The sequence below is a fragment of the Abrus precatorius genome, unplaced genomic scaffold (genome assembly GCF_003935025.1).
Source record: "Abrus precatorius isolate BTA unplaced genomic scaffold, Abrus_2018 Scaffold10, whole genome shotgun sequence".
Lineage (NCBI taxonomy): Eukaryota > Viridiplantae > Streptophyta > Magnoliopsida > Fabales > Fabaceae > Abrus > Abrus precatorius.
The window spans coordinates 5,957,767-5,981,735 of record NW_020874292.1 but is presented as its reverse complement, the minus strand read 5'-3'; the positions used below and the strand labels follow the sequence as shown (position 1 = coordinate 5,981,735).

Here is a 23,969-nt window from a genome sequence, read left to right as displayed (position 1 = left end):
CACTCCGTTGATAATTTCAGATATTTTAAGTGTTGCCACTCCATCCCTCTCGTGTAGTTTTTTCGGGCTTTTGGTCCCTCAAGTTAAATCCGAGAAACAGCCTCTACTTTGTCGTAAACCTGATGCATTATTATTGAAGATGCCCAACAATAAATAAGTAATATATCATTAAACTTAGATGAACCTTTAAAAACACTTACAAGGATGAAAATAAAAAGAAATAATAATGTAAAATAAATTAAACTTTTTTCATAACATAAAATTAAGTTACGCACTTTACTTTAGGAAGATATTATATGAGAAAAATTTTAAATAAGTTAAAATATATAAGTTAATTTTAAACTGTAAATTTTTTTTATTTTATTTTATATATTTTTAGAAGTGCTCGGTAATTAATTGAAACTGACTCATAAATTTAAAATTTTAAAAGTGAAATATTTTTTTGAGAGTATAATCATAGTTATCAATGACATGATACTTTGGCGATATAGTAATATAGCAGAGATATTTGTATTCTCTTCTATTTGCTAAGGAATTGGAACAAATATTCATCTTTGAAAAAAAAAAAAAAAGTTATATAAACGTTAAAGTTCTCGCGCAGACTGAAAAGTGTAATTAGGTCACAACAAAAATTGACTAGCTGAATATTTTATATAACAATTGCTAGCGTTCATAGCTGCACCACAGTAAATTTTATAAAAATTACCTTAAAAAAAAGCATAATATAAGGAGATTTTTTGGGAGATGATATTTTTATGAGTGTTTGTTAGCTTTAATTTTAAGGCTGAGTTTAAATATTCATGAATAGATTTTTTTATAAAAAATATATAATTATTGTATTAAAGTTATAAAAATATAATAAATATTTCTCTTTTTAATAAAATTTTATATTATTATTAATTATTTATTCTTAGCCAATAAAACCTTATTTTTATCTCACTTTTCAGAATTTTAAGTTGTCTTAATTGGATATAGTTCCTCTCGCTTTTATACCGTACAACATCCATACTGCAAACCACAGTATCATTTTGTACATTTTTTTTAACTTTTATTGATATTTACTTATTATGTTTTAATTAAGACTTATGACTTTATTTTTAACTCTGAATATGTCATAAATTTAAGCATTTTTAAAATTTGAGCATTTATATATATGTTGAATAAATTATTTAATTAACTTAATTAAATATTTAATCCTTTCAAAAATTGCACATTTTAAATTTAGTCTTGAATTTTTTTTATTAAGATATAATTCCTAATTATTTGAACCTATTAAAAATTGTTTGTCGCCGTAAACTGAATTTTATCAAGTGAAATATCACTATAATATGATATCATGTGATGGTAAATGAAAATAAAATTTTTAAAAAGTTTCGGCTCAACTCCTAAGGTTAGGTCTTACTCCTAAAGTGCAACAACCCCGCATAGTCCATTTTTGTGTCTACATCGAATTCGTACCCGGGGGGTGTAGTTGGGCCCCAGTGGTCGTCAGAGCCGCAAGAAATTCAGCCATGGTTGACGAGGGCGAGGTTGTGGCCGGTGGTGGAGGAGATGAGAGGAGCCATCCGCCATCGAATTTGATTGGAGTGGCTCTGTTATACCTTATCCTCATCACACTTCATATCCCCTTTGTCTTCAAAAATCAACCTCACCACTGTCGCCCCTACCCTCCAAGGTTTCTCGGCAAGGAGACTCACAACAAAGACAATCCCCAACTCGCTCTTTACTCGCTGAGTCAACTCGCTCGCCGCCACATCATTTCTGTGTGGGTCTTAAACAACGCCGCATTCGACCTGAGCTTCAACGACGGGTCATTGGAGCTCTACAAGCTAGTGAAAAATGCGTGCGAGGTACGGCTAAACCTCTCCAAAGACCTCGTATTCGGTAACTCGAGAAGCGTTAGTTCGAAGAGTCGAGTCGGAGCACTTACCGATACCGAAATGGAGCAAAATCTGGTCGCAGATCAGAGAGAGAGAGATAATGTGTGGGACTTTTTTGCCGACGGAAATGTGACAGTCGAAGTTGGGTGGCGTACAACGAGGCAAACCAGATCCACTGTTGCTGGTTGGAAAACTTGCCGGAAAGATGACTATAAACGGTTGCAGTGGCGACTGAAAAAAGGATAGATGCAAGCTCAAAAACCAAAAACATTTGAATTATTTATTGATTTTTTAAAATAACATAAATATTTTGTAGACTTTTTTGAAATATTGACATTAAAAAATAAAATATTAAAAATAATAATTACATAAATATGACATAACAGTGATTAAGTAAAACTTTTGTTGGCTAATTTATCACTAAACAGATTTCAATTGAACACATAAACCAATTTTTAATGAATTTAAAAAGTTAAGGATTATACCTTTAAAATAAAAAAAAAGAGAAACAAAATTTCAAATTTGCAACTTTTCAAGTGCTTAATTAAATCTTATTAAATTTGTATATAAAATTATTAAATATGCCATATCCTGTTATAACAGTTTAGCATCAGCTGCTAAGCCCTATAAAAAATTGATAACTACGACTACAACTAAAAGAGTTCTAACAACGGTCGCAAATAATAACTAAACTAAAATATAACAAGAATTATCTGAACAAAAAAAATGAGAATTCGGACCATCTCGTTGATATAAAGAACTCAGAGCAGCTGAAACTGCAACTTCTAATATAAAGAACCATCTCACCATATCGATCTGTCAATACTCATTAGTATGAGAATCCCAAGTTTCCTATTATGAAATTCTAAGACCAGGAACTCCTCCTCAGTGTTGTTGCATTTTGAACTCAATCTTTTTTGTAGCGCTCTAATATCCCATCAGTCAGCTTGTCCTCGTTGTTAGTTAAAATTGGGTCAGCAACAAATGAATAATTCTTTCGAGATCTTTCCTTCTTTATGAAATTCCCTGAAGGAATTTTGGAAGGTGTATGTTGGGTCGACTCATTTTGTGAATTTAAAACATCAAGCAGCGACAGCGATTTACTAAAGAGTTCAACATTGTCCACCATCTTGGCACTATGCACTCCTTTCTTCCTGCTGGGCAACGAATCCAGAGCTTGCCAAGAAGAACTGTCTTGTTCATTACATTTTCGCTGTCCTGGCTCTTCTGGTTGAGTTAAACAAGAGGAATTTCCTTCAGATTCCGAATAATCAGAATCTGAGACAACGGATTCATAATCTGGATGTTTTGATGAATCCAATTCTGTGGCTTTCTGACTTAATTTTGGTTCCAGATAACTCTGATTGGAATTGTTGACAGAAACAGGACCTAATTCCTCCCATGGAGATTCCGCGTTACCATCTTTGGGGGCTGAATCAGATAATTCACTATCTGAGTATGAGACTGCATGAGCATCGCTTGCATTGGTAGATTGAGTTCTGAGGATACAAGTTTCTCCATCAGAAGCACCACCAGCAGAAACAGAAGGAAAAATATGAGTGGACTCTACTTTAACTCCAGGCATTATCTGTAGAAATGATGCCAAGTTTTGGTAACCAAGCTTCTGTAAATCAAGATGATAGCCATACCTATCAACAAATAGTCCTTTGAAAGAACTGAAATTATACCCCTCCGGGTGTTCCCTCAGCATCTCACTCAAAAGTTTCTGAGAGTCTTGTAATATCTCATTTCTAGACCTCTTGGTATATTTTGTTTCAGTGACAGTTGTGGAAACTTTAGTCTGAGGAATACTATGATTGTGTTTCTTCACATTGTGTTCAACTGATTTTTGCAAGTTGGACTGTGATGGTCTGCTTACAAAGAGAGAGCTCAAGCCATTTGCACCTTGAGATTGGCCCACGAATGAGTTTTTCCAAGCTGATTGAGTTAGCCTAAACGGAAATGCTTGGGAGGGGCTTTCCTCCAACCACTTTTTCTCCACTATTAACAACTCCACCAACTGAAGGATATCATTTTCAGTGAGAGATCTAAGAACCAGGGTTCCATCCTTGTGTAATTTATGTGCCATATCCTCCCTGATACAATAACATGTAGCAGAATGTTATTTATTCTTTCAACAAGTAGCTACATAATGATCATCATAACATATCAAAATGGATACTTAAATTTTGTCACAAACTTTATGGCTTAATTAATTTGTTGCATTGTTTTCCTTTCTTTTGGTAGCTGAGGTTCAGATTAGAAAAAAGAAAGAATGAACACGTGGAGGCTAGCATTTGTTTATTACCCATAACAAAAGGGAAATTTTTTAGAAGATTCATACAAAACTATTGAGCACACTAACCTGGTTATTGACTGGGAAACAAGATGAGATCCTTTGGGAGTGAAAAGAAAAGATTCTATCTCATTCCAAAAGGAACCACTAGAAAATAACTCGAGCATTCCAGAATGAATAACATTCTGTTCCATTTCAGATAACCCCTCTTTAAAATGACTAACAGTCTGGACTCTCTGGTCTAGTTCAGATAAGTTGGAATCCTCAAAATCACTAACCACCTCATTTTGATGAGCAGTTGAATCACCAGACTTTGCTTTGTTTTTCCAAAATGACCACCAGCTTTTGGTCCAGCTAAAGAATGTTGGACCTTTCCTATCAGTTTCAGCACTTTCATCGGGTCTTTTCTCAACCAGAGAGTAATCAATTGATGAAGAATATGGGCTGTGACAAACTTCATCAACCTCCTTTCTAGTTGTATTCTCATATTTGTTCATTGCTCTAAAATTTTCAGAGTGATTCCTTGAAGAAGTGCATTTTTCCAGAATTTTATGACATGCATCCTCAGGCCCAACAATGCCACTGTCATGAGACTCTTTATAATTTGTTTTTAAGGAACCTGTCTCAGTTTTGGAAACATTGCTGTCCTTGAGTGACAGTTGTGCAGTAGCCATATCTACAACCTTCTCACTACACACAGAAGAATTAACATCTACATATTCCTCTATGGGTCTTCCTAGTGAAGTGACTGGCTGGAATGATTTTGAATCATCACCCATACTTCTTTCATGGATTGAGGCAGTTGAGGGTGTCTCATTTGCTTCACTAGCCTTATTTCTATCCTCACCATTTAGCTTTGGAGTTGCTACATTTCCCCTTTCATCAATCTTAACAGCAGATATTATTGACTGTACAGCTTTGCTATCAACAGGTTCAGGGGATTCTGAGGGGACCAAATGTATTCGAAATTTACCATCACCTAAAGGCTTGACCTGTACGCATGGCAATGATGATAGAAAGCGAGAGAACACTTTATATCCATAGAATTTTCTATCTAACTGCACATTCCGTCTTGTTAATTCTGCACGAAGAGCTGTAATTGAGATCCCTTTTGGATTAAATTTCAATATACGCCAAACCTGCCTTACAACTGAATTAGGAACTGGAGCCGGAGCTGGAGCTGGAGCTGCCTTTAAATCTAAGGAAGGTTTACATATCTCCACATTTTGTAAAGATGTAGACTGCTCACCGGCTTTGAACGGGCTATCAAGAGTCACCTTGTAATTTCCATACCAAGAACCAAGCAAACCATCAGGAGGATGGTTAAAATGTTTCCCAAAAATATCTTCTCCCTTAAGCAATGAAAACCAATGCCACATTATAGTTGCTGCGCTGCAGAGGACATCAGGAGCACATGCTGTGCTAGCAAGCAAGATATTGTAATTATTCATTCGTAACCGGTGTAGTACGCCAGCAAAATCTCCATCAGAAGATATTAAAAGGAGATGTGCAGGCGGAGGATTTTCAGAAACCCAACGCAAGAGATCAACAAGAAGAAATCTATCAGCACTATTCTTTCCACCTGGAATAAAGTACTTCAACATATTAAAATTTTTTGAAAAGCTAAAAATGTAGATGAATTAAACATTAAAGTCCTGAAACACCACGTACTGTAAAACCATTTAATAGAGATATTTTCACCAGAACAGTACTAATCAAGTCCTACGACAAAGACATTGCATTCAAAACTGAGACCAGTAGAAGTTATCTAACAGACGCACAGATGACAATAAAATTTAATCTTACTCTTTACTGACGAATTCAAAAAATCACTCTTCCTCATTATGCCTAGAATCACATTTATCCTTAATCCTACGAAAGAAAAAGTAATTTAGACTAAGTTCTGTGCTTGATCTACAATTTATACAAATGAATGAATTTGCATGGGACTGCTTATCACATTCATATTAGAGAAACTTAATTACCTCGAAAATAACTTAGGAAACTAAAATCGCACGTAACTCAAACTAGAAAGATCAAAAGTATAATCAAAACAAATAATAAATATAAAAAATAAAAAACTTAGACTAAGTTCCATAAATCCTTGCCATCAAGTTCTTCAATTAAATGATGATACGTAGATATTTACTTAAAATTCTGCACTACACATTTAACGGAAGATGCTTATTATTTTAAAAAGAAATACACATGAATGGGAAACTTGATACAGAGAAAAGTTTAATGGGAAAATGGGTAACAGAAAAAGGAGAGGAGAGAAAAAGAGACCAGGAATGTGGGTGAAGTGAATGCCGGTGTAAAAAAGCGCGTCCTGATTAGCTTTGGATAACTGTAGAACATCACCAAAAGCGTGAATAGAAAGAGGGCCATTAATTCCGTTGGCTCTCACAGCTTCCGTGATCGCCGGTGCCACCTTGGAAGCATTAATATCTGCTGGCAAGCTGCAATTCTCAAAATCCCACCACACCGAAACCTTCACATTTCGGGAAGAAGAAGATGACAACTCACGCGCCTCAATCCGAACAAAATATGAAAAAGATGACATAAACAAGTGGTTCTTTCGGAGAAGGAGCCTCATCGCTGGATGCATAAATGAAATCCTTGCAGTTGCAGTCACTCCTTCACAAGAGGGTTTAGGACATGGGAAGAGATTACCCAAACTAAAACCCTTGCATTGCATTTTCCCTTGCCCCTATTATCCGCTTGGGCTTGCCTGACCGAGTCAAATCCAAAGGTTTTGGGCTCATGCCAATGGTCCAAATGATGAAGCAAATATCCAACGTTTTTATTTTTTGAAAAATAAGGTTGAAGATGTTATGAAAATATTGTTAATTTTGAGATGAACTTACAAACTTGTTTATTTTCCCAGTTGATGTTTGACGAAAGTTTATCTCAGAATTAAAGAGATTAAAGTTACACGTAGAGCTTTTTTTTGGTCAATTTGTAGCATATGCAGAGAAATAAGATGTGTAAATATAAAGAAAGGAAGCTCAATGAGACTCAATAGTACTTGTCATGAGATCCAGCAGTATCGGGTTCATTCAATAAAAAAGGAGCCAATTATATTTATTTTAGATTAAATTTTCCTAAAAAAAAGTTAGATTGAATTTGTAAAAAACTTTTAGTTACATAATTCAAACCAACTTGAATAAATTTGGACTGAACAGGATCTAATCATTGGACACCTATTTTTTTAAAACTATATATATAATCATTTTGGAAAAATATTATTTTATACATATATCTATGCTTTATTTTTTAAGAGATTATTAATAAAATCAAAATAAAAGTTATTTTCATTTTATCAATCCAGCAGTCGAGTGAATAATGATTACAATATGTTATTTTTCACCCGATTTAATCCAATTATCCAAATTTATCCTATCTATTTTGTTTAGATTAGGGATCAAGTTATTGATTTAAGAAAAACATTAGTAAGTATATTCCTTTTAACACATTCTTCGACACATTTTGTGTCATTAATCAATTTTTACATCTCCCTACAAAGCACTATTTTTAAAAATAAAATAATATTAATGTTTGTGCAATTATCTCGATTTAAATTGAAATCATTAGTTAAAGCATGTAATTTCAAATTAATAAACTATAAGCTTAAATGTTACTTTTAACTATATCAGTGTTTTGGCCCTTATCATATTATTCAACGCATCTCCTTTTACTACAAAACTAGTTTAAGCATTTTTAAATATAAAATAAAGAGATAACTTTAATTAATATGTAAATATAAGGTTAATTTGAATATTTAACATATACCTAAAAAGAATAAAAATAATATTCTAGAATATTATAAAAAATAAATATTTTAATATTATTTATTATTATAAAATGAAAATTTATTATTAAATGTTTTGATATTAAATTATAATATTTTTATTATTTTTTTACAATTAAACTTTATTTTTCAGAAAAATTATAAAACTTTTTGAAATATATTTTATAAAATGATTAAAATATTTTTTTAATATGCTTTTCTTAAAAATTATATATTTTTTAAAAATATATAACTTTTTTTAAATTTTTTGTTTATTAAAAACTGTCCATATACTTTTTTATAAAATATTAAATTTATATATTTTAAAAGTAATTATTTTTTAAAAATATTAAAAAAAATAAAGTACAAATAAGAATGTAATAAAAAAATTTTATGTTATCATAATAATTTCTAATGTAGCACCCTTTTTAATAACAATTTGAACTATAAAAGTGAAAATAAGATAACTTAGCGAAAGAAATCTATTGTATAATGATAACTAACAAATATTAAAAATAAAATAGAATGTGAGAAGCTAAACGGGCTTTAAAATAACTGATATTTTAACAATTTCAAGTTTTTGTTTAATTTAGATTAAATTGATAACTATCTATATTTTCCAGGACTAAAATGACTAATTTTATAATTTTAAAGACTAATATAATCAATTTCTAATAATTTCAGGATTAAATTAATAAATATATAATTTCATGGACTAAATGACTAATTTTATAGTTTTAAAAACTAAAATAACTGATTTCGTAATTTCAAAGACTAAAACGATCCATATCTAATAATCTGAAGAACTAAATATCTTTTCCATAATTTAAGAACTAAATTTTTGGATACTTATAATTCGACGGACTAAAATGATATATTGTTAAAAAATCTTCAAATGAAAAGAATTTCCATAGTTGCAATTAGCAACCGTCTGAATCATCCTCAATTGAAATGTCAGTATCCTGGCCAGCTAAAAGCCTTAAACTGCAGTTCATTGACATAAAGAACTACATCCCATTTATTTCTATTGTTCTATGTGTAATCCTGAAGGATGAGCATCCAAAATTACCTACAATGGAAATGTAGTAGACTAGGACCCAGGTCCAGTTCACACCAGAAGGTCCTGAGTTTTACATCTTTGACTCATCTTGTTTTTTAAAGCTCTTCAATATCCCATCAACCAGCCTGTCTTTGTCAGGAAAGACTGGGTCATCAACAAATGAACAGTTCTTTTGAGATCTTTGCTTCTCTATGCAATTCCCTGTAGGAGTTTTGGAAAGTTTATCCGGGGTCGATTCATTGGATGAATTTAATATACTCTCCAGATTACTCAAGAGGCCAACATTGTCCGACACACTTTTCTCTCCTTTCTTACTTCTGTGCCATGAATCCAGAGCCTGCCAAAAAGAACTGTCTAGTTCATTACATTTTCGCTTTCCCTGCTCTTCTGGTTGAGTTAAATAAGAGTAATCTCCGTCGGATTCAGAAGCATCATAATCTGAGACGATGGGTTCATAGTCAGGATGCTTTGATGTATCTAGTTCGTTGGCTTTCTGACATAATTTTGATTCCAGATCGCTCTGATTGGAATTCTCAACAGAAACAGGACTTAATTCCTCCCTAGGAGAGTAAAACTTAGTATCTTTTGGGGCTGAATAAGATGATTCATTGTCTGTGTTTGTGACAGCCTGACTGGCATTGTTTATTTGAGTTTTGAGGATAGAAGTATCCCCGTCAGAAGCACAAACAGCAGGAACAGAAGGAAAAATATAAGTGCAGTCTAATTTGACTCCAGGAAATATCTTTAGTAAGGATGTCAACTTTTGGTGACCAAGCTTCTGTATGTCAAGATGATAACCATACCTATCCACAAATAGTCTTCGGAAAGAACAGATATTATATCCCTCTGGGTGTTCTCTCAATATATCACTCACAAGTTTCTGACAGTCTTCTAATATATCATTTCTAGACCTCTCAGTATATTTCGTTTCAGTGGCAGTAGCAGAAACTCTGGTATGAGGAATACTCTGATTGTGTTTCTCCATATCACGTTCAACCGATTTTTGCAAGTTGGGCAGTGACGTTCTGCTTAGAAAGAGAGATCTCAAACCATTTGAACCATGGGATAGGTCCATCAATTTGTTCTTCTGAACTGATTGAGTTAACTTAAAAGGAAATGGTTTGGAGGGGCTCTCCACCAACCATTTTTTCTCTGCTATTAACAATTCCACCAATTGAAAGATATCTTTTTCAGTGAGAGATCTAAGAATCAGGGGTCCATCATTTTGTAAATTATGTGCCATATCCTCCCTGATACAAGTAACATGTAGCAGAGTGTTATTAAATTACTCTATTGACAAGTAGCTACATAATGATCATCAATTCCTCATAAAATATCAGAAGGGTCACAATTTTCAACAGAAACTTTATGATGTAATTAATTTCGTGTTGTTTTACTTTCTTTGGTAGTTGAGGTTCAAAATAGAACAAGGAAAGAATAAAGACATTGAAGCCAAATATTGGTCATTATCCATAGCAAAAGGAAATTTTTGAAAGATCTGCACAAAACTCTCATGCACACTAACCTGTTTTTCGACTGGGAAACAAGAAGTGATCCTTTGGGTGTGAAAATAAAAGATTCCATGTCATTCCAAAATGAATCACTAGAAAACAACTCAGGCTTTCCAGAATGACTAGCATTCTGGTCTTGCTCTGATAACTTGGGCTCTTCAAACTGACTAACAGTCTGGTCCCGTTCAGATACAGATAATTTAGAATCCTCCAAATGACTAACCACCTTGTTCTGACAAGTAGACAAATCATCAGACTTTTCATTGCTTTTCCTAAATGGCCACCAACTTCTAATCCAGCTAAAGAGTGTTGGGCTTTTGCCTGAAGTTTCAGCAATTCCACAGAGTCTTCTGTAAAGCATAGAGTCTTCAACTGGTGAAGAATTTTGGCTAGGAAAAACTTCATCAACCTCCTTTCTAGTTGGATTCTCATTGTTGTTCTTTGCTTCTAAATTTCCAGATTCAGAATCTGCAATGTCACTGTTTTCCATTGTTGTGTTATCACTTCCAGGAGAGTTATTCATTGAAGTTGTATGTTCTTCAATAATTTTAAGACTTGCATCCTCAGTCTTAACAATGTCATAATCAGATGACTTTTTGGATCTCTTTCTCAACGAACCCATCTTAGTTTTGGAAACTTTGTCATTTGTGGTTGGCAGCTGTGTATTAGCCACATCCACAGCCTTCTCACTAGCAGAAGAAGACTTCTGCAAGTCATTTTGGGGCTTAAATTCATGTCTTTCAACTGATGAAGGAAATGGTGATTTACCATCCACATAACCCCCAATGGTTTTGCCTTGGGGAGTGACCAGTTGGGATGATTTTGAATCATCATCTATACTACTTTCATGGAAAGAGGCAATTGAGGGAGTCCCATCGGCATGTCTACCCTTATTTTTATCCTCACCATTGAGTTTTGGAGTTGCTGCATTTTCGCTCTCCTCATTCTTAACAGAAAATCTTGTTGATGGCACAACACTGCTCTCAAATGGTTCAGGGGATTCTGAGGGGACCAAACATACACAAAATCCACCGTCCTCTAAAGGCTGGAGCTGTACACGTGGGATTGATAATAGAAATTGTGCAAACCTTTTAACTCCATAGAAGTACTTACCCAAATGCCTATCACATTTTATCAACTCTGCACGAAGATCTGTAATGGAGATCCCTTTCGGATGTGAACTCAATATATGCTTAACCTGCTGTACAAACGACTTTGAAACCTCACCTAACTCTAAGTCCAAGGAAGGTTCACAGACATCCTCATTGTCTAAAGACGTAGACTGCACCGCAGCCGAGAATGGGTTTTCAAGTCGCACCTTAAAGTTTCCATACCAAGAACCCAACGGACCATCAGGAGGATGGTTGAAATGTTTTCCAATAAGATTTTCTCCCTTAAGCAACAAAGACCACTGCCACATTATAGTTGCTGCACTGCAAAGAACAGCAGGAGCGTTCCCAGGACTAGCAAGCAAGATATTGTAATTATTCATTCTTAACCTGTGTAATATGCCAGCAAAATCTCTATCACCAGATATCAGAAATAGATGCGCAGGTGGAGGATTTTGGTACACCCAAAACATAATATCAACAAGAATATTCACACTATTCCTTCCACCTGTAACAAAGTACTTCAATAAATACTACGATTTGAAAAGCTAAAATGAACACGGAGCATAATTATAAACACTAGTTCATTAACCGCAAATCAAACTTGTATATATATTTAGTTTATGTTTTAATTGAACAATAATAAAACGAGTAAAGGTTAAAAAGGAAAGGAAAAAGAGAACCGTAAGGAACGTGGATGAAATTAACGCCGGTGTAAGCAAGTGCTTCCTGGTCGAGCTTGGAGAGCTGCTGAACGTCGCCGAAAGCGTTGATATGAAGAGGACCTTTAATTCCTTTGGCTCTAACGGCCTCAGTGATTGCAGGAGTTACTTTCGAAGCGTCTACTCCTGCGGGCACGTTGCAATTCTTAAAATCCCACCACACCGAAACCCTCACGTTTCGGGACTCATGATGGGGAGAAGATGATGATTGACGTGCTTGAAGCTGAACGAGAAGCTCGGTAGCTGCAGACGGTGAAGAAGAGGACAAAAAGAAGAAGCGTTTTCTGAGAAGTGGCTGCATCGCGGGATTACAAAGGAAACAATGCTTGCAGCTGCAGTTCAATAGAGATGGAAAGGGAAGGGTTTAGGACTTCGGTGATGAGGGGGCTAAAACCCTTACATTTCTTGTTCTTCTACTTCTTTTTTTATTTTTTTGTTTCTTCCCATTTTGGATTTCAGCTTTGGGCTCATGCTACCTATTGAGTCCAAAATTTTTATTCTCTTACATAATACTATTAAGTGTGTGTATAGCAAGATAGTTGCTTTTAAATATTGTTGATAAGTAAGTAAATATAATTCACATATAATATAAAAAATATATATATTTTTAATTTAGATATTCATTTTTTATTATGTTTTAAAGAACAATGTTAATGTAAAAAAATTGTAAATTTTAATTTTATATGCTATTAGTGTGAATATTTTTACATTAGTAACCAATTAAAATTCATAATATATATAATTAAATGATAATATTTTTTTACACTACCAATATATTTAAATAATTTAAATTTCGTGGTGCAAATATTTATTCTTTTGATTTGTATACTAACACTCTTATATGTAAATTTTTTATATCCTTTTTATGTAAATATGAATTAGGTGATTTAATTATTAATACAACTTTTTCAATATATATCGGATGCAAATATTTATCCTTGTGACTTTTTTTATAAATATGACGAATCATACAAACCACAATATTTTCAATTTATGATATAATGTCTAACATCGTGATTTAATCAATATACCATTGTAATGTTTGATTTATACACGCAATTCATTTTCAAAACCAATATATTTAAAAAATAAACAACAAATTTTATTAATCTCAAATTTATATTCATCCACAGAATAATTATTTAAATAATCGTCAATTAAATTTATTAAAACTAAGTCATTTTTCATTTATCATTTTCAAGTCAATTCAACCAAACCAAAAGTATTAAAATATGTTTGTTTCTTTTTTAAAAAACAATTTTTTGTTTTTAAAAATAAAATATTTAAAAACAAACATGTTCTTAATATCTCTATTTTAGTTTTAAATATTTAAAATAAAAAAATTATTTAAGCCAAAAAAAATTAAAAAATTATTATATATATTTTAATAATTGCATATTTAAGGTTTCTGTTTGCACTTTTTTAATCAATTTATGGCCTCGTAAACTGAATTTTAAATTAAAAATATTTTTAAGAAAGCTAAATTAAAATATAAAGTTATAAATGAGAAACGATAGTTACACAAAAAATTTGTACATTTTCTTACAACTTAATATAGATAGAAAGAGAAGAAAAATAATAATAAAATGAATAATGTGATAGAGACAAATAAAGAAAAATTTATTATAAAAATAATATAACTCTTTATAAAATTTAATGTAAGCAAACTCAACAATACTTTCTCAATGATATATGGCCGAGATTGGTTAAATTTACAATCAATTATGGCATAATAAAGAAATTAATCCTAAATTTTAAACTTAATTGAATCAATTTATAATAAAAAAATATGATTTAATTATATTTTCAATCTTTATAAAAAATAACATTTTTGAAATTAGTTCTTAGAAAATTGACAATTAGGTATGAAAGTCCAATCATTAACTCTGCAAAAATATTGTCTTTCTTCCACCTCCTCCTTTTCTTCTTTATCTGTTTATGCACAGTGAAGTTTATACCAAAAGAAGCCTCTTCAGGCTGCATGTACTTCCCAAGCATCATCGACAGCTTTGCATTTGTTCGTCTTCTTGGTTCATACCAGTTTTGCTTACTAAGAAGTGCAAAAATCTGCAAAATGGAACTAGTTATATTTCAGACACAACCGAAGGCAAAAGCTAATCCTAAAACCCTTCCAGAAAAAATCTAGTTTACCAACCCGAATGCAAAGGCACTCGAGTCACAGAAAAAATTAAAAATTGGACACAGAAGTAAAATAAGAGAAAGGACGGGCCTCGAGAACGGGCTTCCTTCGACCTACTTTAATGGCGTCATCCAAAGCTTCGAGAATGGACTTGGGCCAGACCTGTTTGTGCTTCCAGGACTTGGCTTTGTTCTCGACGCCTCTGATTGTGCCTTCGGTTCAGAGGATGCGAGAGGTCCTTCTTGGGATCCTTTACGAGTTGCGTAGAGGCAGCTTTCGAGCTCCCTTCACGATTCCATGCAAAAACAAAGGCGTGGCTTTGGAGCATTGTGCTTCGTTGAAGGAGTAAAGGGTGTGGAGATAGAAGAGGACCATGTCAGGCTCGGAGGATGAAGCCCCATTGGAGAAGAATACAGACGATTGGTGGAAGAGGAGAAGAAGAATTATAGATTGGACATTTCAAGAATACTGCTGCTTAGTGCCCACCAGGTGATTCTACTTAAAATTATAAATTTTACTGTGCATAAATGGAGAAGAAGAAGAAAGAGAAGTGGTCGAAGGACACTTTTTACGAATATTTACTTTTTTCGATAATGTGATATTAATAAATTGAATTTATTTTACGAATATTTACTTTTTTCGATAATGTGATATTAATAAATTGAATTTATTTTACTGCTTAACAGAGGATACAGTTGACGGTAAAAATTAATTTTAAATATTTTTAAAATGATAGGAATTATTTATTTTCAAGAAAAAATAATTAAATCTAAAAATATTATATTTTTATAACTTTGATAATAAATATATTTTTTTCAATAAGAATTTCTTATCTTTACTGACCTTAACAAAATCCTAAAACGAATTCCTGTCACTCAAGAAGCTTCGTAAATTGTGCAATTTTGATTTCAAGCATTAATTAACTCACTCGAAATCGATTTTAAGGTTACTAACTTAAAATAAAAAAACATTCAATCACTCATTCGAACAAGAATACTTGAAAACTCGCATCAGGTGTTTGCAAAGAGTCTCTTTCTGAAAAGGTTGCTGGGGAAAGTAGCAAGTTGTTCCTATTAAATTGTTACTTTTGGGCAGAAAAACCGAAAGATGAGATGCTATACAAAAGATTAATTTAAAAATTAGAGTGCTTAGAGAATAGATACACCACTGAGATAATGAGATTTCTATTCCTACAGTAGTTAATTAAAGCATAACTATGTTTCCCACATCCTCATGCACCGTTTTTTGGAGAGAAAAGGGTTGATGCTGAGCAACCGGTTTGAAACTCTATATATGCACATTATTGATGAAAATGAAGAGGTGCAATAATCCATACATTTTCACTGCCAAATGGGTGAACTAAAGCCATATTTGGCAATGTTTCTGATACAATTAATATATTCCGGATTGACCTTGTTTTCCAAGGCCGCGTTTAACGAGGGAATAAACGTACACGTGTTTGTCTTTTATAGACAACTCACTGGAGCCGTTATTTTGGTCCCTCTGGCCTTGATACTTGAAAGGTATATGTAAAGGACCTGCTTTTCTTCCTAGTGTTTTTGCTTGATTTTCCATATAGTTCTTTAATATATAACTGACCTATATTTTTATTATATGGTCCAAAAAAGAGCAGTGCCATTTTCATTCATTATCTTCTGCAAGATTTTTATGTTTTCATTTTTTGGGTACAGTATTCTTTTTCTTGTTATTATTGTTATTCATTTGATTTCTCAACATATGTTAGGTCCATAATCTTACTTTGTTGCTTTTCAGACTCACTCTTACTCTAAATATGCAAGCTGTTGGCCTTGTTTACACATCTGCTACGTTGGCCGCTGCATTTAATAATACCCTTCCCGCATCTACGTTCTTCTTTGCTGTGCTGCTCAGGTAATTTTAACTTCGAATATCAATGTTTCCTTTCTTACCCTTAAGTTTGAATGGAAAGGGGGTGTGACATGTTTCGATGGAATTTAATTTAAGCCTTTTACGTGATGACCGTTGACCAATAATATTACATGATCCTTGGAGAAAACTTCAGATGTTGAGTGGGAATTTTAAATTGTTTTTGATCTTCAAGACTGCAAAGGGAGTGTGCCTGTAAAAGATATTTCAGTTCTTAAGTTAGTAACGATGTTTTCAAGTGTATAAGAATGACAAAATGAGAGAATAGTTTATTATACATGGGGTTGTCATCGTTATATAGCAACTGTTCCTGTATCATTTAGAGCTGTTAAGATCGCGTAATCTATGTTGTCTTTCTTTCTACGTGACCTGATCATGGTCAATTAACGGCACTCCTTAATTAGTAACGTAATCCGTTGAAGAGGATCTGAAAAGATCTTTGTTACAGTTTATAACAATATTTATACAGATCATGAAAGAAAGGGGAATATCTTAAGTGAAGAGAGGTATATGTTTCGATTATAATTGGAAAATTGTGATTTGGTTTAAGGGAATTTTTAATCTTTTTGCACTTCTACTGAAATCATGGTTTGGGAGATCAAATCATATTCAAAAGCAATGATCAACTATAATTTTGCCAAATATTTGTGGGCGAAACTCAGTTTGCACTCTCTAAACTGAGGTTTGGGTCGTCGTAAAAACTATAATATTCCAAACATGCACGTTAGTATTCGAACGTATCACAGTATCATTACTCCCATTTAGCTCACTTTCCATCCATTCCAATAACTCACTTATTCACGAGTTCTGTGCTTTACTAATTAAGAGTAAGTGGATGACTCTCAGTTGCTCACGGTATATTGCAGAATGGAGAGGGTAAATATAAGGACAATATCTGGAATTACAAAGATAGGAAGTGTATTACTGTGCATGGTTGGTGTAGCGACTCTAGCATTTTACAAGGGACCTCAGTTAGGGACTGTGCATCACAGGCTATCTGGATCCCACAATCACAACAGTCAACAACATGAAGATCATTTTTCATCTCGCACCAGATGGATATTGGGTTCTTTTCTCCTGTTCTTAGCTATGATTATGTGGAGTTTTTGGCTTATAATTCAGGTAGCACTTATGTTGCATATTTGCCATTCTAAGTTATGCAAGGGTATAAAATGATCGAAGCGTTTGAGGATTAAAGTTTATGAATTTTCTATAATTTGGCTATTAAACAGACAATTTTTTTTTGAAGTGTCACGAATTAAGACATGTTTTCTCTTGAACACTTGTTTCACACATGTTAGACATTTTTTTATTAAGCGACTAATTAAAAAATAATTTTTTTTATTTAAAAAATTCAACCGACCCTTTTACATAATTTAGACACTTGAGTTGATACTTCAATACAGATAAATACATATAAATATTATTATTATTTTTTTAACTTTTAAAAAGCAGCTTAAATTTTAATGTAAAATATTAAAAAATGATGTTTCTTTAAATTTTTTAGAAAGACTCGTCACCGATTAAAAAGAATATAAAAGAGATCAAATACTAATAACACCGTAAAATAATGTCTCTTATCGGAATGGAGCTTTTTGGTAATTATATTTGTGTTTAGATGGTATCTATATAAACACCTCACCCTATCCAAACAATTCGGGTTATGGCTTAATTAGTTGATGATTCATGACTGTACTCACGCTGATTGAAAAAAGAACAGGCTCAATTTCTTAAAAGCTACCCTTCAAAATTGATGTTCACGAGCGTTCAATGCCTATCAAGTTCAATTCAGTCATTTGGTGTTGCTATAGCTTTTGAAAGAGATATCCAGCAGTGGAAGTTGGGTTGGAACATAGAACTGCTTGCAGTTGTTTACTGTGTAAGTATCAAAGTGATGCATTTCTATTCAACCAACTTATTTTCTGTGGTGCATTTTATGATGGAAAAAGAATGCCGATGCCTTGTATTTTTACAATTCAAACTAGATCAAGAATAGTGATAGAGAGGATAATTAAGTCTTGTCATAATGATGTGCCATGTCACAAATTGATTACCAGAATTAGTTTGACTATTTTATTTGATTAAGTAAGTTCTTGCTTTACCCCCTGAGCAAAACCAAATGGTTTGTTGATGGTACAGATCATTTTCTTTCTAGCATCCCATAAAAGATGTTTCAACTTTAAATTAAATCTTCTTTCTAGCACCAAGCAAAATATGTACGTATTTTTGCTACAGTTTTCCCTCCATTTCATTTTGATGATCACGATGCCTATAAATACTATTCTACGATAGTACATCCTACATCTGACAGGGGACACTCGTGACCGCGGTGGCCTACTACATGCAAGCTTGGGTGATTGAAAAGAAAGGACCAGTTTTTATAGCAATTTGGAACCCATTGAGTTTTGTAATTGCTACGACAGGTTCTATATTGCTCTTGGGCGAGCCCCTGCATCTTGGGAGGTGAGTTGCAATAACTCTACGGTGCTTTGGATAGAAATACCTGAATTTATCATAATCAAATATAAATGTCCTGTGTATTGTATAGATATTTATAAAATTACACGTGTTTGAAATTTTAAATATTGGATTATATTTAATATTTATTAAAGAAATTGCTTTTAAATGGAAAGTTAATTAAAGAGAAAAATAAAGATGTGATTTAACAAAAAGAAATCATAAGACAAGTGTCACAAAATGACAAAGTCAACTGGTTGGATGAAAAGAAAAGTATATACAATTTTTTTTCCATTTTTCAGAATAAAAACTTAAATTTAAAATTCATAAATAAATAAACAATGAAAAAAATTGTATATATATAAAAAATGTTTTTATTTTATTCATGACATCTTTTTTTCATAAGCGTAAGAATACTATGGCCAAGTTCAAATTCTTCAACAAGACGGGATCCATTTAGAAACATATTAGTAGTAATCTAAAATTGTTTTAAGCAACTAAAATCGAAAAAGGTCACCAGGTAAAAATTATAACATAATCACTGAAAGCATAAAAGGTATGATAATTTGACTGATATTGAAATATGCCTTTAATCGTAGATATTTGGAATACTTGAAGATTGGAACCCTTGAAATTATATTTAAGCTTGGAATCATTGATTTGATGATTTGCTATCATTTCCATGTGCATGTTTAACCATTCTGACGGATTGTTGGATTTTTATTTTTATTTTTTATTCTTCATGTTCTTTAAACATCAAGTATAATTTTTGTATGAGAAAAAAGTTTATATAAATTTCCCTATAAAAATAAATATTTCATAATTAAGAAATCATACTAAAAATTTATCAATTTTTAATTTATCTTTTTATAAATAAAATATTATTAATCTAATTAAAATGGAATTACTTATCAATTTTTTCTACTTGAAATAAAAAACTACATAACTTTCCTTAAAAAATATACCCAGCACATGCATGTCAGGACGTTTTAAACTTACATTCTGTCTCAAAAATTTTAAATTAATTTGCTAAAATCTCAAAATATTACTTATAAAATTATATTAATATCATATAAAACCAATGGATAATTGTATTTACATCTCTTTATATGTTCTGCACCATTATTTGTATGGGTTGATTTGATATACTAAGTAAATAATATTTGACTTAATTTTTAAAAGTTTTCTTTTAGAAATAAAAGCTCTTCTAATTGGTTTATACTAATGTTCTACTTTCTAACCCTTTATTAAATTAAAATATTTTTATTTTTAAGAGTTTTTTTTTCTAAAATATCTTTTCTCCTTTTAGAAAAATATTTTGTTAACATTAATCTTTAAGATTAATTTTAAACATCTAAAAATGATAAATTTTGATTAAAAATTAAAATATTTATTACACTTTAATATTAATGATGGAATAATTTTTAAAATAAAATTTAATATTTTTAATTACTTAAAATAACTCTACAAATTTATGTTAACAAGCTTTCTTAGAAAAAAAAAAAAAAAAAAAAAGAGCTGAGTGAAACCTACCCTAATACTATTGTTTATATAGTAAACATTATATTTTCACATATACTTAGTTTTATCATATTATTCTTTACATTTTTTATTTATTCATTTTGTGCCTCTTGTTCACTCATTGCACACCTCAAAAGAGTGTTATGTTTCTACTAACAAAGTGTTAGGGGTCACAAGCATCATGAGTCGCAAGTCAGCACACGACACAACAGTAAAAACGTTTGTGTAAATGGTTTCAATAATGTAGAGTGGTTGATGTACTTCACACACCCACACACATAAAGATGAAGAATGAAGACATGTCCCCTTGTCTTGTAAAGCTATATACTGAATCTTACTCATAAAATTGGATGGTTTGTTTTTCAGCGTTTTGGGTGGGATTCTGCTGGTTTCAAGTCTCTACAGTGTATTGTGGGCAAAAAGCAAAGAAGGAATGACTCATCAGAATTCTTTACCTTTTCAAACACATACAGAAACAACGCAAGCCGTGTAATTTTCATTCCGTTTTTTTTCCTCTTTGGGGCACAAAAATGTGTCAATCACAATAAGCACAGCTTTTTTGTACTATTTACACCATACAAGAAATTAGAAACAAAAAAGTTTTTGATTGCACATGAAACTTATCTTAATGCTAGATTTTGGAAAGAACTTTGCTAAAGAAAGGATGTGATTGGACTTGATGGTTTCACCAAAAGATCCTTCAATCTTTTACATGCCAAAGTAATATTATTATAAAATCTGTGTCTGCTTTTGTAGTAGTATAACTCAACACTGTCAGGTGTTGATAAAAATGTATTCATAGATTAACAATTAATTTTAGCTTTTCCTTCTACTAAGAAAATTTCAACGTGTCTATCTTCTTCTATTGATGTGAAGATGGAAAACCTCCCCTCTACCTAGCACCTAAAATTTCTAAGCAATTGGATGTGACAATTTTGGAAAACGGATCTTCTCTAGTCAAATTATAACCTATTGATCAACGTTTTTGGAGATTGATCAATCTCTAATAACATTGATCAACTTTGATGTTGATTAACCAATGTCTGGAATTATTGAGTAATAATTACTAACATTGACTAATCTTATAACTAATTGACCAATCATGAAACAAATTAATCATGCAGCTATTCCCGATTTCGCTGGTGTTATCTAGCTAGAAGTCCAGTCGCACAATTTTGTGCTTGTGCAGATAATCAATTACCACTGAATACTTGCCTTTTTTCCTTTTTTTCTTGCATCTATGCCTTTAATCACTAACGTTATCAATTTGATCATTATTTTGTCTTGCTTTTTCCTTAATTTGGAAGATATCATTATCTTAGGAACGAGTTTAGTTTGAGATCAAATATCAATTGTGTGTAACTTCTGTTAGAAGGAAAAGGATTACATTGAAAGTAACAACATAAAGTTTTGCGCGCACTGATTTTGACGAGTTAGTCCTCCACTCGAATTTGAAAACTATGATAGGTGGTGCTAACTTATGATAGAATCAAATTTGATTTGTTGGCATTATAAAATTAAAAAGCTTAATTAAATTAATTCCTTTTTTAATCATGCGCGTTATGGCTGCCGGAGTGGTGATGTTTTCCATTCTGATGTTAACAGGTGACAAACCAACATAATTATTGGAGTTTCTACGTTCTTTCTGTTGCTTTCATCCTTTATACATGCATATTGAGATTGACGATAGGACCAAAGAGAGCAAACAATTTTAAATCAAGAGTAATAAAGGAGTCAATTCCGTAGGATAATAAAAGACAATGTGCACCTTCATGTGCAGTTACTTCAATGAATTATGCATGATTGCATGTCACTCGTCACATAATGTGCTCAATGTGCTTCTTATCTGTCGTTCATTTTCTTTCCATAAAAGATAAACAAGAGTGATCAGTATCAACAGTCTTGAATCTTGACTTTGTTTTCCCTACAGTTGACCATCTTGTTTCACATGTAAAACACTATTCAGAAGTTCATATTAAATAATTCATTGATCATTTGCTGAATTAAAACAGAAGCATGGGATTACAAAAGAAACACAAGATAACTTACTCTAGTGTTCTTGTTCAATTTTGATTCATCACTCAAGGTAAAGCTAGAGGTCAAATTCGGGTGGCAATGTTCACCTATCATCCATCCATGCACGTAGAAATTCAATACAATAACCAATTATATATGCTGTCAGGTTGCAAAAAAGAAAAATTATAGTTAAATGTGTATCGCTTTATATATCAAATAACGTAAGCAAATACGCTTAATGTTAAAAATAAAGATAAACACAGTTAATAAAATATTTTTATAATATTGAAAATATTAATTTACTTAACTTAAATAAGTTTGACATAAACACATTTGTAGTATATATATGTGTATTAGTTTTAGTATTTATAGAATTTTTTTTTAATTTATAAAATTTAGAAAAGTCATATGATTATTAGTCTTTGATGGAAAATTAAATATTATTATTAAATTAAATATAGAGAATAAAAATTTTAAAGGTCATACCAATCAAAACAAAATACTATTATATTTTCAATATAAAAAATATAATCCCTTTCTATTTAATTTCTCCTTTTCAAAAAGTTATAGTTTAATTTTATAACATTTTATTCACATAGAGTTCTAAAATTTAATTTAAATTCATTGGTAGTGTAAAATATTTTTAAACTATCACCCAATTATACATTGTTATATTAGTAAAAATTCTTAATTTTTATAATAATTAATATAAAAAGTATATTTATAATATATTCTAATTAATTGATTGTAAAACTACTCCATACTTATTTATTAAAAACATAAAAGCATTAAATGTTAATCTTTTAAGTAATTTAAAATATTTAATAAACTGTAGTTAATGTTTTAACATTTAATATGAATGTAGATAAATTTAATATTAATATGTTTTAACATTATTTGTGCTATTATCTAATATTTTAGGTCCTATTTATAAAAAATAAATATTTAATTTATTGAGACTCACAAAAAGTAATATATATCATAAATTTATATATTTTTAAAATATATAGTATTAATTAGTATTTTATATATGAAATAAATGAATTTATATTTTATACGAGTAAAAAGTAAATATATTGATAACACAGTCATAATCAATAATGATACATACAGAATTTAACAATTAATATATTTTAAAAAGAGTTTTGTTATAATTAAAAAAATTGGTTAAATAATCTGCATGTAATGTATAATAACGTTTCAAATTATTTATAATACTGATTTATTATTATTATTATTATTGTATTCAATGGTAAATCTAACTCTACATACCGATTAAATTCAAAACATATAGGCAATCTTTAAGTATTGCCATCTCTTTGCTTAGCTTTCACTCTCAAAGCTATATGAAAAAGATTAAAGCATTTAGACTCGTTATTAAATTAACGGAAAAAAGAAAGAAGCCACCACCTTAATTTTGATGGCAAGATGGCAACAATCAAAGCTTTTCTGGCAACCCTGTTATTTGGCGTGCGGAAAGGTTGCGTTTTGGTCTAAAGTGGATGCTTCTGCTTTATTTGATTACTGTTATCTTCTTTTTTTCTTTTTTTTGTGTGTGTGTT

The 23,969-nt window shown here is 31.5% G+C and overlaps 2 protein-coding genes across 2 annotated transcripts; one reads left to right on the top strand and one right to left on the bottom strand.

The window, feature by feature from the left end:
- Positions 1–1,428: 1,428 nt before the first annotated feature.
- Positions 1,429–12,701, bottom strand: LOC113850520. Its single transcript, XM_027481087.1, has 6 exons — positions 12,330–12,701; positions 10,552–12,154; positions 9,101–10,276; positions 6,463–6,854; positions 4,246–5,758; positions 1,429–3,976 (listed from the first exon to the last, which is right to left on the bottom strand). The coding sequence occupies exons 1-6, from the start codon at positions 12,667–12,669 to the stop codon at positions 2,788–2,790; spliced, it is 6,213 nt and encodes a 2,070-aa protein (XP_027336888.1). The 5' UTR covers positions 12,670–12,701; the 3' UTR covers positions 1,429–2,787.
- A 3,157-nt stretch (positions 12,702–15,858) lies between these two features.
- On the top strand, positions 15,859–20,884 carry LOC113850510 (WAT1-related protein At5g64700-like). Its single transcript, XM_027481076.1, has 7 exons — positions 15,859–16,037; positions 16,137–16,193; positions 16,282–16,398; positions 17,280–17,535; positions 18,134–18,292; positions 18,725–18,876; positions 20,758–20,884. Exons 1-7 carry the CDS (start codon positions 15,859–15,861, stop codon positions 20,882–20,884), a joined length of 1,047 nt encoding a protein of 348 aa, XP_027336877.1.
- Positions 20,885–23,969: the final 3,085 nt, after the last annotated feature.

Bases quoted from the DNA above. Each gene is read 5' to 3' on its own strand.
- LOC113850520 (XM_027481087.1), bottom strand. From the start codon at position 12,669: ATGCAGCCACTTCTCAGAAAACGCTTCTTCTTTTTGTCCTCTTCTTCA. The intron at 12,155-12,329 runs GTTCTCTTTTTC...ACTTTGTTACAG, and splicing joins TTTCATCCACGTTCCTTACG to GTGGAAGGAATAGTGTGAAT. The intron at 3,977-4,245 runs GTTAGTGTGCTC...TTATTGTATCAG, and splicing joins GTTTCCCAGTCAATAACCAG to GGAGGATATGGCACATAAAT.
- LOC113850510 (XM_027481076.1), top strand. From the start codon at position 15,859: ATGGGTGAACTAAAGCCATATTTGGCAATGTTTCTGATACAATTAATA. The intron at 16,038-16,136 runs GTAAAGGACCTG...GGTCCAAAAAAG, and splicing joins TTGATACTTGAAAGGTATAT to AGCAGTGCCATTTTCATTCA. The intron at 16,194-16,281 runs GTACAGTATTCT...GTTGCTTTTCAG, and splicing joins TTTATGTTTTCATTTTTTGG to ACTCACTCTTACTCTAAATA.